The sequence below is a fragment of the Aulostomus chinensis genome, chromosome 16, assembly GCF_037954235.1.
Source record: "Aulostomus chinensis isolate RoL2024-O1b breed Wild chromosome 16, RoL_Achi_v1.0, whole genome shotgun sequence".
NCBI lineage: Eukaryota > Metazoa > Chordata > Actinopteri > Syngnathiformes > Aulostomidae > Aulostomus > Aulostomus chinensis.
The window spans coordinates 13425168-13441317 of record NC_141335.1 but is presented as its reverse complement, the minus strand read 5'-3'; the positions used below and the strand labels follow the sequence as shown (position 1 = coordinate 13441317).

At 43.8% G+C, this 16150-nt stretch overlaps 3 protein-coding genes across 4 annotated transcripts in view; 2 read left to right on the top strand and 1 right to left on the bottom strand.

Annotated features, from left to right (window-relative positions):
- The first annotated feature begins 1615 nt into the window (after nucleotides 1-1615).
- Nucleotides 1616-6392, top strand: gdf10a (growth differentiation factor 10a). Its single transcript, XM_086180129.1, has 3 exons — nucleotides 1616-2072; nucleotides 3752-4848; nucleotides 4944-6392. The coding sequence occupies exons 1-3, from the start codon at nucleotides 1823-1825 to the stop codon at nucleotides 5133-5135; spliced, it is 1539 nt and encodes a 512-aa protein (XP_086036255.1). The 5' UTR covers nucleotides 1616-1822; the 3' UTR covers nucleotides 5136-6392.
- Nucleotides 6393-8564: 2172 nt separating this feature from the next.
- Nucleotides 8565-12528, bottom strand: znf488 (zinc finger protein 488). Of its 2 annotated transcripts, XM_086181544.1 has the most exons (5): nucleotides 12433-12528; nucleotides 11485-11704; nucleotides 11081-11309; nucleotides 10035-10984; nucleotides 8565-9642 (listed from the first exon to the last, which is right to left on the bottom strand). In XM_086181544.1, exons 1-5 carry the CDS (start codon nucleotides 12441-12443, stop codon nucleotides 9550-9552), a joined length of 1503 nt encoding a protein of 500 aa, XP_086037670.1. In that variant the 5' UTR covers nucleotides 12444-12528; the 3' UTR covers nucleotides 8565-9549. The 2 variants fall into 2 exon arrangements, with proteins under 2 accessions (XP_086037670.1, XP_086037669.1); XM_086181543.1 differs by lacking the exon at nucleotides 8565-9642 and having other exon boundaries at nucleotides 9649-10984.
- Nucleotides 12529-13956: 1428 nt separating this feature from the next.
- The window catches only part of antxr1d (ANTXR cell adhesion molecule 1d), a 31937-nt gene continuing 29743 nt past the window's right edge, over nucleotides 13957-16150 (top strand). Inside the window, exon 1 of the mRNA XM_086181542.1 lies at nucleotides 13957-14320. Coding sequence (XP_086037668.1) covers nucleotides 14175-14320 — 146 coding nt within the window. The 5' untranslated portion in view covers nucleotides 13957-14174. The remainder of the gene's footprint in view (nucleotides 14321-16150) is intronic.

The following is a 16150-nucleotide window of genomic DNA, read 5'->3' as shown; positions in this document are numbered from 1 at the left end:
GAGAGTATTACTGGTGATAATGCCCAACATTAATCTCACACTGCCCTAAATAGTCAGGGTCAGAGGTCAAACCATTTCATGTCGTCATCCTCACTCACACTTGAACCTGAATCAGGCTCCTCCTCCCTGCCACAACTAATGATGACACTACTTCAAATCAAACTCTCCGTTCACACAAATGTGAGTGTGCTTTCAGATATTTCAGTTAGAACTCCTGTATTATTTTATATATCATGCCAACTACATGCTTGAGCTGCTTATTTCAATATTTTTAAGAGAATAGAAAAGGAAACCAACAAATCTTCCAAATTATAGGAAGGGTCTTTTAATGGCATGTTAATAACAGAGAAGAACAATTTACTGTTTGGCAATTATTATTTGGTTTGGAAAAATATCACTTCCAAAAACAACTATAAGTCTGTCAACATCTGCTTTCCCCGCTAAAGGTTCTAATTTAAAGAGTGCTCTTTCTCAAATGCCACATTTCCAGATTTCTGTCAGGGATTTTCAAAGATGACACTCAGTTTTGCATAAAGAACCACAACAATGAATCACATTTTGTTTTTGTACATCATGAAAACGGCGTCTTCCTGTGTTTGTGTGCTGCAACACACACGCTAACTCTGCTGCTGACACAAACACACACACACACACAGACACATCTCCAGTATAATAAAAAAACTGGGTATCCTGTGTGGCCCTTGGGGGCCACAAATGTATGTAGTAGCCGTGTATGTGTGCTTGTGCATGCATGTGTGCGTATGTTATGTGTATGTGTGGTGGCGGCGAGTGACCCGAGAGGCCCAGCTAGTTACAGCCTCTCTGCTGGAGACCGCCACTTTCACAAAACAAGCATTGTTGGTACCAAGCTCCAGACACCAGAGACACACACTGGAAATATAAGCACACACACACACACACACGCACACACGTATATACAAACATAAAAATGTGGCTGATGGTAAGTTTTAGTGTTTTCTCACATGTATTGAAAGTTTCATCTGACACATTTTCATTTTGAAACTCATACACACATCACACACTGTACAAAATGTGGATCACTGTCAGTAACAATGGCCCTTGGGTGGTTGGTCACACTATTATTGTAGGTGTTTCTATGCTAATTATGTGTGACTGAGAGCGTGTCAGAAGCAGTTACTGGAAATAATGTGGTGAGCTGGAAATGTTGAAACTACCTTTTTTTTGCAGTCAAAGTAATTCCACCTCACGCAAAGAAAAAAATGATTCAAAAGTGGTTTTGTCTGACCGTTGCAAATCAAATGAGCACAAACACTGTTCAAAGCCAAAGTTATAACTCCGCCATCGCACCACAACAACATGAGGAACACATCATCAACATTATAATCGGACGGTGAGAGAGGGAGAGAGAGGGGCGCGGTGGGGGGGGGGGGGGGGCTGTTAGCATCATGACCTCCAGTTCTGGCTGTGTGCTGAACAGAGACCTCGTTGGCTGACAGCGGTGTACGTCAGCACCTCTCCTCTCCAGCATAACCCCCTCAAGCCTCTGGCGCCCGCGCGCGCGCGCGCGCACACACACACACACACACACACACACACACACACACGGTGTAAAAGTAGCTGTTGCCTGGACTTCCAGCATCCACGCAGTCGGACACGGAGTAGTGAGACGACTCACTGTGCAACGAGCTGCAGGAGAGGAGAGGTGGAACTTTTACGCGCACCCGTGTTTATCTGGATTTGTTTGGCGCGTCACACCTTGGATAGTTTTTGGACATTTTGTTGCTCTCCTTCCCTCCTGGAATTTCACTGTGTAATTACTTCAGCACACATAGCTGTAACGATGTTCTCCTCGCACCTGTCCCTGCTCATGTTCAACTATCTCCTGGGTGTTGCTGCATCAGTTAGGATCATGAAAGCCGGCTCAAGGAGCGCACAGGACGGTAGCCTTCCTCAGTCCTCGTCGGACCCTTCACCAGATGATCTGGATCAGGACATACTCTCCGAACACATGTCCAAACTCTACGAGAAATACAACAGAGAGACCCGGCTCAGAGAGGGCAACACTGTCAGAAGCTTCAGAGCCAGCCAAGGTTGGTACAAACTGTCTCCAAAGTATAAAAGTTACGATAAGTTATATGAGTTCGAGGTATATTTATTTAATTTTCAGTTTGTGCACCACGGATCTGACGCAGTGCATTGTTGTCAGACAGCTGTGATCGTCTCCATGGACGGTTATTAAAAGACCTCTTGCATGTGGCTAGAGCTAAGCTAGACGCTTTAAATAGGATTGTTTTGGAACAGTCTGAGAATGCGTATAAACGATTTGGGGATGCTGTGGGCACAGTGTTTGTGGCAGCAGCTGTGCCCCTTCTGTGCAATGTCTGATCAATCACCGCAGACATACGCGCAAGAATGCGTGCGATGCCCTGCAGCAATACGCGCTGCCTCACCAGTCAAACCGCAGTTACGCGCCGCATGAGGGTCACTGTCGCGGCGGCTACGTTCCTGTTGTGGCTACAGGACATGTGTGCCTCCACATCCTGGAGTCAGGGGGCTTAAAGCGCAGTCGTTCCTCTGTTTTTATAAACACAACTCATTGACATTTATATCCCACACAGCTCTCAGATGGCATATCATAACAAGTGTGTATTTTTACTGCAAATGATGGGTGTAATCCAAGGAGAGATGTGAAGGAGTTTTCACAACAATGTCAGATCTGTTAAAACAGTTGATTATGGCCTGGTGTCTGGGCACATGCTGCTGGCTGCACTGTTAGGCTTAAGGGGAAGCTTTAAGAGAACCTGAGGTAAGCATTTCCATATGCAAGCTGAATCCAAGGTAATGTATATCTCTTGAGTCAGCCCATACTTCCGCTGAACTCTTAAAACAATGAACAATAACTCTGCTGTTGAAGTTAATGTCCATCATGAATATGCAGCTCTCTACTGCACTCCTCCACCCTGCTGCCAGCCACATCCAGAGTCTGGTTCCTCTTAGGGCCCTGCAGCATCCACACAGCTCGGTAACTCTGCCTCTAACAAGGGAATGTGCTTAATTGTACCACCTAGGTCTGTAAAGGCGCTATTTCCAATTTCTTTCCCAATACTCAAAGGAGTTTATTATCTTTTTTTTCTTTTTATTTGTGTGCAAAATGAAAGTGTGAGTTCAAATAAGGTTTAAATCCAGGTCCGCAGTGCTTGCATTGGAAAATACCTTCATCATCTGATCATGCCAAACATTTTTGCCCGTCACTGTGGACCATCCAAGAACAACTAAACAATGGAACATGTAAAACAAATATTAACTGATTCGTCCATTTAAAACAAGAACATGGAAGCACCTGTGGGCTACAGCACGGCACATTTGTTTCCATTTGAATCATTATTTATTTCATGGAGCATTGGCAGTTCTTTCTGGAGAGGTTTTGGGCTTTAGAGTACTACTTTCGTTTACAAATGTGTGTTATTGACAGGAGAGCTGCAACAAATTAATCAATAAGCAAAAATTTCTAAAATTTGCTGCTTTCAGATCAGGATTTCCTGACTTTTGATAATTTATGACAGAAAATAAAGTCTTTGGTTTTGGACTGTTGGGTAGACAAAAAAACGTAGTCTGAGCACATGGCTTTGGGCTCTGGGGAATTGTGATGAGCATTTCTTTTTTAAAATTTCTTGACATTTCTTTTATAGATCAAACGGATCATGAAAATCATCATGCACCTCTAACTGACAGACTGACTTACTGATTGGTTGATTGATTTTCTTTGCAGGCTCCCCAGACCACAGGATGGTGTACCGACTGAACCTTACAACCCTCCAGGACTCCGAGGTCATCCTTTCAGCCACATTCCACTTCCTTCTCGAAAGGATCCCTCATCAGAAACCCTGGTTCTGTAAACGGTTCAAGAGCCCATCTTGTCGATCGGTAGCCATCCACCCTTCTCCGTCCATCAGCCTTCTCTTTCGCTCTGTCTCCTCAGGGTTAGGGGTCAGCTCAGGGTCAATGGGGTCACTCTTAGGCAATGTGACCTTCCACCCTCACAGGAGAGGGGTGTGGCAGATGAAAGATGTGACCCAGGTCATAAAGGAGGCGCGGAACAAGGGTCATCTGCTAGTGTCAGTGGCGTTAGACTTTGGGCAACAGTACCAGAGGAAACCACAGGAGGCACCATCTGTTGGCAGCATGCCCTACCTGTTAGTATATGCTAATGACCACGTCTTGGCAGAGCCCAACAGTGTAGCGTCAAGCCTTCAGAGGTATGACCCGCTGGCAGAGGGAGGAGAGCCCTCACATTTCTCCCGGTCCCCTAACCTCCTGCACCGGCCCAACCCCTCAGCAGAGTTGAAAGGACGCGTGAGAAGGGAAGCAACTCTGCCCGCTGAGCACATTCAGAACAATGAGCTGCCTGAGGTTGACTACAAGCCTGATGGATACAGGAAGGATGACCTTTGGGAGAACACTTGGTACCTACCACTCAAACCAAAGCTTAAACCAGGAAGTCAGGAAAAAAGGAGAAAGAGTCAAGAGGACAATGGAGCCAGTGATCGACAAGACGCTCAGGTAGAAGCAGAGGGACTCAAAGACAGTAGTACACTGGTGATGAATGGACGGAGGAATGAGCGGAAAAATGAGGGGAGGGATGGGAAAAAGGGAGATGCTCATCCTCAGTCCCCGGTACTCAGTTTTGATGAGCAAACGATGCGTAAGGCCAGGAGGAGGCAGTGGGGGGAGGCCCAGCAGCGAGGCTGCTCTAGGAGGAACCTGAGGGTGGACTTTGCAGACATTGGCTGGAGCGAGTGGGTCATAGCACCCAAGGCCTTTGATGCCTACTACTGCTCTGGCACATGTGGATTCCCCATGCCTAAAGTGAGTGCATACACATCTACATTGTCTCTTTTAATTGCAAAAATGAAATCACTTTTTTCGACTTTGTCTCAACTTCTACCCTAACTATCTTCTAGATGGCAAAACCCTCCAACCATGCCACCATCCAGAGCATTGTCCGGGCTGTGGGGATCATCCCTGGGGTCCCTGAGCCCTGTTGCGTCCCAGAGAAGATGAGTTCCCTTGCAGTACTTTATCAGGATGAATCCAATAATCTGGTGCTCAAGATTTACCCCAACATGTCCGTCCAGTCCTGTTCCTGCAGATAAGAAGGAAGGGCAGTGGGAGTGGAGGACTAAACAGGACTGATGTTGACAGAAACAAAAACAGGACTAATGGAGACAAAAACAGAGTCACATTGGCTGTTGTTATTCCTGAAGGAACATAGGCTGTAGAGAAATCACTTCCATGTCTTCTGTCCTGTGGCAGCGGACTTGAAGGGACATATTGTCTGGCATCTGCCGTAGCAGGAGGAAGTCTCCACATGTCTCGGCTGTTTTGGTTCAGTGACTGGGACAATTTTGAGGATTCAATGGGCATTTAAGGGATGTTTTCCATTTATCTCAGATTGTACTTATTGTCAAACTGCTCACAGTGGATTTATGTTTCTGTGAAGACAAAGGCTACAATTGAAAGACGTCGTCCGTGTGTTGTGGAGCGGTTTTACACAGTAAAATACAGATGACAGAGATTATTACTATTTTTACATGCTGTGTACAGCTGTACTTAGTTCTAAGCAAATCACATTGTACTTACATGCAATGTTAATTTGTTTCCCAGGCAGAACCATTATTTTACTCTCTTGCTCTGTATATCCTAAAAGGGAACAATCCGATGAATTGTAAAGAGCATCTGGAATTCATTTACACCACATCCCCCCCTCAGAACACTTCAAAATGTTACAGCAATACTTCACCCAAAAAGAGTATTTTGCCTTTCAAGTACTTACAAATAGGTGTCTGGAGCTCACAGATGTTTTTTTTTCCTTCCTGCATCATTTCTTTGTGACTCCACAATGCAGAAAAAGCCAGCCATGTATGCTCAGCTTGAAGCTAACGGTGAATGATAACTAGCAAGGGCATATCTGTCCAGTAACATCATCGTCCAGTATAATTTTCATCTTCTTCATCCAGCTCCAAAGTGTGGATTACTGAGAATATAGCAGGATACAGAAGATGTGGATTATACCAGTCATAAGTGTATAAACAGTTGTTTTGGGGACTTTTTGCTGTTGTTTGTAGTTGGTGGGCACGGTGCATTGTTAGCAGCAAGCCAAATATACAGTATATGGATGGATCTTTCTTGATTCTGGAGATACAAAAAAGTGAAAAAGTTTTTAATGTGAAACTTGGTTGAAATACTAGGCTATGTATGACTATATATTAGATGATATGTTGTTTTGTACATGTTTAAATTATGAAAAAGTAGCTGTCTATAAGTTAGAATAAAAGTAATTTAAAGAAAATATGTCTTTCTTATTCTTGACTTTTGCTGCATAGAAGATTGGACTCTGAGGAGGGGGCATTTTGTCAAACCAAAGCTAAAAGGACACCAAAATAACTCAGCACAAACAGGAAGATTCCACTCTAAGGTACCCAAAATTCCCCAGAAGCCCTCTGACCCATTATTACCCGCACCAAAGGCTTGGGTGTCTGTTGTCCAGGAGATGGTGTGAGTGATGCGGCTGCTGCTTGATGAAGGAAGCAAGCACAAACTAATTAAGACGTCAGCCACTCGGACATCAAAACATGGTGTACTTCAACGCCCCCCCCCCCCCCCCGCCCCTCACCTGTGATTCAAAAGCAAAACATTTCTAAGCACAGGATGTTCTCCTCAAAGGACTACTTTTTAACAGACGGCTGTAGAAGAAAACAACTCTTCCATTTAATTCTGATTCATGTCACTTTTAGTGTCCGGAAGAAGGGGGTGACAGTGTAAACAACGGCTGACAGTGAAATGACAGAGGCTACCTTTTGATTATTAACCCATTTCTCTGCGGCCGCTTTGCTTTAAGTCTGCAAAAGTTGGCATGGAGCACCACATCTGTTTGCAAGAGCAGAGGGCTTTGAAGTTAACCATAGCCAAGGCTGGACAGTAATTTTGTCTCAAAGACATTTGGTAAGCACTTGGGGGACAGAGCCCTTGCGCTGTTTATTGCAGTTAAGAATAGTAAGCCTTTTGGGAAATTGGGCATGAAAAAACGACAAAAACAGAACAGTGTTCTTACCAGCCAGCTCATCTTGAAAAACATCTGTATCGCTTTGCCAGTTGCATTTACAGCACCCACAAGAAATCTTCACTGCCTTGGAAGTTTTCTTGTTTTATTGTTATACAACATTGAATTTAATGTGCCTTTTATCCACAAAAAAATGACCCTTCACTGTCGAATATGAACTGAACAAAACTTTCCAGTTACAGATGTGTTTATATCACAACCAAGTGAAAACTCTTGATTGCTCACAGGTCTGCATTCCACAGTTAAACTGCTGTCTTCAGTCAGCTTTGACAAATTTTTCAATTCAGGGAAGTTAAAAACAATGCAAACATGCATTTTGTCTCTATCATATTTGTTGTTTACATCAGGGGTTTTCTCACGCTATTCTAAGTCCTACCCCTTCATACTTGTAACAGGCCAGGACCCATCAAAAAAGAAAAGATGCAAAATCTATATTTAAAGTTATTTGTGTGTGTGTGTGTGTGTGTGTGTGTGTGTGTGTGTATGTGTGTGTGTGTGTGTGTTGATAAAGTGAAGTAACCAGTGTTTTACTTGTATTTTTGCTTCAGGAACTTTTCCTTGATCCCAGTTTGCTTCTCAAACTGAACCTCTCAACTTGATAGCAGAAAAAATAATTTATTATTTTGATATTTGTTTACATTAAAACTATTAAAACATATATTTTTTTAAAGATTATTATTACCTCTGAAAACGTGAGCTTCAATTTGAAAGCATTTCGCAGCCCACTAGAGGGGTACTTATGAACCAGCAACCCCTGGGCACCAGCCTTCTTTGATACAGTAAGTAGTGTTGGACGACAAATGTCTCTGCTTTGTTGTAGCATGTGAATAAAATTGTAATAAATGCAACTGTAAATGTTTCTCTGGATTGAAGTATGATGTTGTGTCACAACCTTGAAAAATCATAATTAATCTGTGGTTGGGAACGTCGGGAGTGAGACCGATGTGCAGAGAAAAATGTGTGAAACACAGAATGCCAGAATCCATTTTGTCAGTGGAAATGTTTGGCTAATAAAAAAAAAAAGTTTTTCATCATTTCTGGGGTCCAAGCACCATTTAAATTGCGGCGGTGAGAGCAATTACAGTTATTATAAATCATGTTTACATTAAAAGCTTAAAAGTAGGCTGGCTGAGTTGCAATGACACATTCAGGTTCTTCTTTTTTTTCCCCCTTCATTTCCTGACTGATCCCCTTCTACAGTCTGGACCCACGTTCTGCTATTACAAAGTGAACCCAATGTCAACCGCAATCACAGTCACGGGAGAGTACTTACAATGGTCAATTCCAGTCGAGAAAACCACAGTGGACTCCAGTTCAGAGCCCAACATGCCTACAAGCCAAAAAGAAATGAGGCGAGTTGGGAACCAAGAAAAATATTTGTTCTTCCACATGATTACTGTTCAATTAAAGAAGAGAAATACAGCCATTATTAAACTACAGAGGATTTTCTGTGTCTGGGCTGCAACAGCTCTTTCCTCACATGGTTGCTAATAGTTAGGACAAAGCAATAATAGCGACTTTGTGCTCCTTGATCACCCTTTTCATCTTTTTTTTTTTCCAGAAAGTGAAATGTACGTACATTTACATGTTTTCACAGAACTTCCTTTTCCTCAAATTAATCTTGAATGAATTACAAGATGAAGCTAAATTTACCAAATTCTTTAAATGCCCTAAAAACAGAACTGCTTCAAAGAGCGCGTTTCTTTCCTGGTTGAGTGATTTGTGCGTTGTTTTTATATTTCATTCCTACTGAATTTTCAACCGATCATCGTCAAGTAAATAGACGAATGAAAGGAAACAGATATGAAATCCAGAAAAGTATCGGTAGACTCACATCCTAAGCAGATAAGAGCTGAGTGGGTGGTTTAAGAGACACTGAACAGGGTCGAGACTTGACTTTCCCTTGAACTTCGTCTTCCCTCCTCATTTACCTGCCACACAGATGGATATTTATGTCCATCTGTCTGCAGCCTGACCCGAGCTGGAAACCCACTGTTAGTAAAGAAGAAATGAAAATCACAAATAGAAAGCAGCAGGCTTGTGTGTGGAATCCATCCAGGTACGCAGATGAATGATAACCACAAGGACCTGGCCTCAGTTTAGAGCCTGGAAGTTTGCCTTTTATTCTTTTTCCTCATTTTTTTCACGACTCGTTTTTCTAAAGCAGCGAAAGACAATAAGGATATAAGACAATAATGTCAAGGGGAAGTCTGTGCTTTTTGATCACACAAAATTCGGATTTTTCTAAGTCAAGTCACAAATTGTTCTTTCTGACAAATAATCCGCAGGTTGTTATCCCCTATAGGAATGAACGAAACTCTTATCTGGTCCAACATGATTAATGGTAATGAAAAGAAAAACACTCGACACTTCTGTTTCATTTTCACGAGTTTAGATTTGAAAATGTGCAAACACACACAGTCCGAGTCGCTTGTACAAAGCAGATGTCAGCTGATGAATAAGAGGAGATATTTATGACAATCTTGAGCTGTCCTCTCCATCTTGGTTTCCATCCTGAGCTCCTTAAGGCACAAAATATTCTAGAACACACACACAGGGTGAGAGAGAGAGAGAGAGAGAGAGAGAGAGAGAGAGAGCTCCATGAAAGATAGGTTTCCACGCACCTCTGTCGCCATCTAGTGGGCAGACTTAGATGGATACGCGCGTTCCTTTTGCAAGTTTTACAGCTACCTACATTCATTGTTACACACACACACACACCACCACTACCACCACCACCACCGCCACCACCACCATGAAATCTGTTAAACAGACACTCTATAAGCATCATTATTTGGGAAATAAATACAGCTGTCTTTGTTCATTGTGTTTATCAGTTATGAGAGGTCATGTGTCTGGACAGGTGGTGGCGCTCCCGGAAGTATTCATGGCAGATGGGGCAGGTAAGTTTCTCCTCCCGCCTCCTCCTCACCTGGGACTCCGCCGCGAACTCTTTCTTGTGGTGAGAGCGCATGTGGAAGACCAGGTCGGAGGTCATGCGAAAGGAAAGGTTGCACTTTGCGCACCAGTTCTGCACCGACACGCCGAATGAGGTGAAAGTCGGCGGTAGGATGGTGAGAGATGAAGTGGTCTGCACCTGTGCGCCGATGCTCCTCGACCAGTGTTCCGGTGCGTAATGGAAGGCGGTGTTTAACGTCACCGGGGAGGGTACGGTCTGAATGTCACTGCTAAGGATGTTGGACGCCATCATATTGCTGTATCCCATAACAGTCCTGGAGGAGAATGCGTCACTCATGTCCTCGAGGCGGCTAGAGGGGGCTGTTGCAGCGCTGCTGGGAGAAGTCCTTTTATTGGGTTTACAAAAAGCACTTTTCTGCTCGCTTTGACTGTTGGACAAGACCAGAGAAAATGCGCTGCTGCCGCCTGAGAGCACACTGGAGCTCTCTCCTGTCTCAGCGTGTGTATCCGTCAAAGTCCCCCTGGCCACTCTCGCCTCATCACTCTTACATCCAAGGTGATCCGGTTTGATACGATCAGTTTTCAGCTTCCCGGTCAAGTCAGATTCATCTCCAGTTGACTGCTCGTGGCTCCTGGTCAGCTGCGTGATGTTGTCATCATTTGAAATGTTCGTTTTCTCTAATAAAACCGTTTTTCGCCCTTTAAGATATGAAGATTCCTCATATTTCCTTTTCATGGATGGAATTTCTTCGTCGGCGCTGCCGACAGATTTCTTGTGCTCCAAATCTCGAGCGATGTTGTGGAAATCAGTCACTCGATGTTGCCTCTTGGTTTCCACATGTTTGGCCTCATAAAGCTCTCGGCTCCAGGTGTCACTCTTTATTTGGGTGCAAAGGAACCGGCAGTGAGCCAGGAACGGGTACTCGTTCTTGAAGACCTGGTTACACCTTCCACATTTGAACTCTGAAAGACACACCGACCAAACATCCACTTAAGTTAAACTGTCAAACGACATGGTGCGAGACACGGAAGCTACAAGTCTGGTTCACTTCATCTCACCGTCCCTCGGTGCTCTGGTCATGTCTGTGAAGCCCAGCAAGTGAGAGAGCTCCTGATCGTACCAAACCAGCAGCTCTTCCTCCTGTTGGATGTCCCGGATGGTCCGCACATACAGCTGACCGGCTTTCACAAAGGCTTCTGCGTTCTGCTCTTCATCATTGCGCGCAGTTTGCACGAGCCGCAGCCACGACAGCACCAAGGCAGAATTACGCATGGCCTCGGGGTCCACCTGTTGACACCAAGACCACAGTTCAACTCTCGGCCATAACTCAATCGATTTCATGGCACACACAAAAATGCAACCAAATGAAATGAAGAAGAAATCAAACTGTAGTACTGTAAGTCTAGTTCTACAACGCAATAAATACTCCATCTTCTTCGTTTATGACACATGTACAACTCACCCTGAACACGTAGGATTTAGCTCTCCTGTCGCTGGACTTCTGCGCTATGAAAGCAATGATGTCGTAGAAAGTGTGTTGGAGAACACACGGACCAAAGCAGGTGCCCGCGGGGACGCTGCGCGTCACCACCACACTAGTGAAGAGGTCCGCTGGATGCTGGAGGAATTTACTGTCACTGGTCCACATGGACCGAGGCAGGAACGCGTGATCCATGGTTAAACTGCAAACAACAACAAACAACTATTATTAGTATAAGACAAGAGAGGAGAAACCAGAAGAAAACGGAACTACGTGGTTGTTTTTCAGGAGGTTTTAGAGCGTCTGAGAACACGGGCAGCAGATTTCCCACCAGTAAAAGACGTCATTCATTTTAAAAAGCACAATATTATTAGTTTTTCCTCTGACAAATACTAACAATATTATGCCATTTTAAATGAATGGCGTCTTTTACTGGTGGGATATCTGCTGTCAGTGTTCTCAGACGCTCTAAAACCTCCTGAAAAACACTAATTTAGTCCGTTTTCTTCTGAATTTGGATCGTGCTGGCTACGAGGCAGGCACAGCCGGTGTCGAGGCAGACTAAATGTTTTCTAACGTCCTTTGTCTCGGTTTTTCAGTCGGTTTCTCCTTTTGTCTCCCCATCTGCCGGAGCCCAACTGCCTCCTCTGAGCGCAACACAAGTTCCATCCCTTTATCTTTATTTATGAACAAAATTGTGCGATAATTGATCTGGTCGAAAGTCTGCTAGTATACATTTGTTTAAAAAATGGATTGACAGATAACGACGCTGTGTCATCATTGAACGATGCCGAAATGGTCACTAATTTCCCAATTAGAAATAACCTAATGGTGTAAAAAAAAAAAAAAAAAAGTAAATAAATAAAAAAGTCTAGAGCCCACGTGAATGAACCAGCCCGAGACTGACCGGTGTGTTCGCTGTGGACTCACCCGCTGGACATGAGGAGGGTGAGAGGCAGCAGGTGCAGCGGATCTCTGAGATTCACGGTGATCGCTGGAGGAGCAAGTTATCTGACTCAATCTTCCTCGGTACTGCCGTCCCTCCCCGCACCCGCTCCCACTTATCCCCCCGCAGAGAGAGAGAGAGAGAGAGAGAGAGAGAGAGAGAGTACTGATACACACGCGTGCGCGCTCGCGCAATGAATTTTGCCCCTGGCGGCAAATAATCAGTGTTATCATTAGGAAGATAAATTGGTCCACTGATATGATGGGGATTTGAGAGAGTGGGTGGACCTCAGATGAAAATATAACCTAAACGTTTTGAATCATCAGTCAGTTGTGAGTCGACACACTTCACACAAGCTCCTGACAGCCTGCATAACACGTAAACAACCATGGCTGCATAGTCTATTCCCCTTATTGATCCATAAGATTTATGTGGAGTTACCTCTTTGTGTTGAAAATATAATCCATTTTAAATGCGAACCAAATTCGAATCATTTTTTCTTGAAAAATAAATGTATAGTCATGTGATTACCTGCTCGTGTCGGATAAATCATATCAGACACACGTTCATTTTTTTTTTTTTTTTTTTTTTGCAGTGACAGATCAGAGCATCATTTCTGAAACAAAGTCAAAGTCACAGACAATAATTGCACGTTTGCGCTACACAAATTCACTTCATGTGAGATTTTGGAAAAGGACGGGATTCGTTTCTGGAGACACTAAATGGATCAGGAGCGACAATAAATGGAGCGGGAGAGTTAAAAGCCGCATATCACTTGTTCCTGTTTTTTGGCAAATTCTAAACTTGACCAAAATTACATGACATGATGCATGGTGGTCTGTGTCTGTTGCCACCGGGCAAATAAATTATTCATCTTTTAAATGTTTCTGTCTAATGAGGAGTAAATAGATTCTTCTGCATCACAGCTCTGATTCGGGTAAATACCCTGCTGGTTACAGAGCCAAGTTCTTCTCGCCAAAAAAAAAGTGATACGCGCCTTCAGGGACCGAAAGAGTCAAACTCAGACTCCGATAATTCAGGTGAAAAGTTACCTGGCGCGTAAAATTGTGTGGGGATGTTTCATGACACGCACAGATACTTTGCTGTTCCACTTACATTTAAAGGTGACGCGTCAGAGAAACACATCAGATTATCTAAATATCCATTTATTGATTTAATGTGATATACATGTATTGTTTCTACCCCTAGCTTCAATATTAGACAGTAATTCAAATAAACCCAAATAATTAGGTTAAAAGACATTAGTTCGGGGCAGCTAATTTTATTACGTAGGCCTATTGATTTTTGGTGTTTAGTCTTAATTGGACTGAAAACACGAAGACCCTCTTGGTCGTTTTCTCGTGTGTTTCAGTAACAGCCTTCTACCGCAGGTTTTGACTCTGCACGCTCGGTGGAAAAGTGGAGTTTTGCGTCTCTCCTCGGGTGTCGCTCCTCTCCTCTCCTCCATCCTGCCCTCCCTGCCTCCATGCTTCTGCTTTTTTTTTTCTTTTTTCTTTTTTTTTCTCAGCTGAAGGAGAAGTCAGAGAGGCCGGCTCGAACTGAGCCAGACTGCTACAGGAGAGCTGAATGCGTTTTACCTAACCGGCCAGAACTCCGAGAAACCCGGCAGTAAAGACTCAGAGTCGGTTTAGAGGCAAACGCCGGAGAGAACATGTGAAGATCTGCTGTTGTCACGGCGTCGGAGCGGTCAACATTCCCGGGGAAGATGGCGAGGACGCGCATGCTTCTTGCTTTGGCTTTGCTGGGATTGTTCATTCTCGATGTGTCGGTGAAAGGAGAGCAACGAGAGGAGGAGGAGGAGGAGGAGAGGTCCTGTCAGGGCGCCTTCGACCTCTACTTTGTTCTCGACAAGTGAGTGTCCGCGATTATTTATGGCTTTGTTACTTTCTCATCGCTGCGCTTCGCCAGGCGACTGCGGAGCGCGTCAAGTCCGTGTTGTTGCAGACAAGTAACAGTTTGCGCTTGTAAAATCACAAGTCTCCTGTTGAACTCATATCTCCAAAGATTCCTAAATATCAAAACTGTCGTCTTGTTTGACAAGAAGGGGAGTTAAACTCATTCGCGTGCTTCATATGAGCTCAATAATCCAGTCTTGGGGTTTTTTTGTGTGTAAGGATGAAATTACGGGGCACTGTAAACCCGGCTAGCTCATAGTAGTGAGTCAAAGCGAGTCTCAGCCACGGGATGTGGGCTGGGCGAGAGTGAGGGTCTAGAGTTTCAGGCTGATGACGCCTGCGGACACAGCTGCAGAAGTCTATCCCTCCATCTATGGAACAGCTTTATTGTTTCACGTACACACACACACACACACACACACACACACACACACACACACACACACACACACACACACACTCACTCACTCACTCCAGGAAACACATCATAGATATGTCGAAAACATGCTTTATAGCAGCTTATACATGGTCAGAGTGGAACAGAATCAGATTTATTTCCAGGTGAAGTCTTCAAACTACAGAAGAAACAATGACAATAAGAACTGAAGTATTAAAAGACAGGATCTTGCATATACATAAAATAGAGAAAAAAATAAAAACAATTTATGTAATACTGTTTTATTACCACATATTTGTAGAAACTCTCCTCTCAGGTTGTTGGATGAGTCTCTTTTATTCTTCAGGATCAAGCGTCTACAGACTGTTTGACTTGTTGTCTCTGGAAAACACAGAGCATCTTTGTTAAGTCTACGATCTACTACTGTATCATATTTAAACGGTTGTACTAGAAGAGCTTTACAAATCTAGTCCCAACCTTGATCCAGACCAGACAGATAATGCCCTTTTCTGGGCACAGCCGTTTCTAGTCAGTGGAGGATGGACAGGAAATGAGGTGTTTGAGAGTGAGGCTAGGATGACAAACAGAACCTGACTTGAATCAGAGCCCTTGTGATTACTTGTTACACCCTTTAGAGCTCTATAGACCACCAGGATGCCCGTGACCCCATTTCTGACGTAAATGTACCAGCTCCTAGGCCTTGTTCAGACTCCAGGCAATGAGGCAAACCTGATTTGTTTCTCAAATCAGATCTTTTGCTTTCCGTACTGTTCTTTGCAAGTGATGAGATCAAATTTGTTGTATCCAGATGACGCCATCTACAAGTCTTAAGTAGGCCAATTTCCTTGGAGAGAGAGGTTGACGGTGACACATCTGTAGATATCTGATTGAATCAGATTTCAAACCACCTCCAAATGTGGTTTAGATCAGTTTTGTATTAAACAACCTTTGATTTGTTTTTTTTCTGTCCCGTCTCAAAACAGTCTGGATTTGCCAAAAACCTCATTTTGACTGGCAATCTGAACAAGGCCTACATCCACCTTAATCCGATGTGAAAATGAGTATTCTACTTTATAGAAGTGAAACTCTGAAGGATTTCGTTCAGTGGCCCAAATATAAGCCTAGAGGAATGCAGGCCACCACCCAGGAAACACACTGCACCTGACTTATCGTGAATTGTTGTGGTTTCACCGTCAGAGATGATATTTTCACCAACTTTCTGGGAAGTGAGGGTTTGCTAGTTGTCATGTGTGATCTGTGCAGCTTCAGACAGTGTGGCTGTTCGTGGCTGCTCAAACATTGTAATTGATGTCATTGACATTTTTGTCATATTTTGGCTCAAGTTGCAAGGTGAGATAATGCACACGGATGCAGAATCTTTGGACGTGT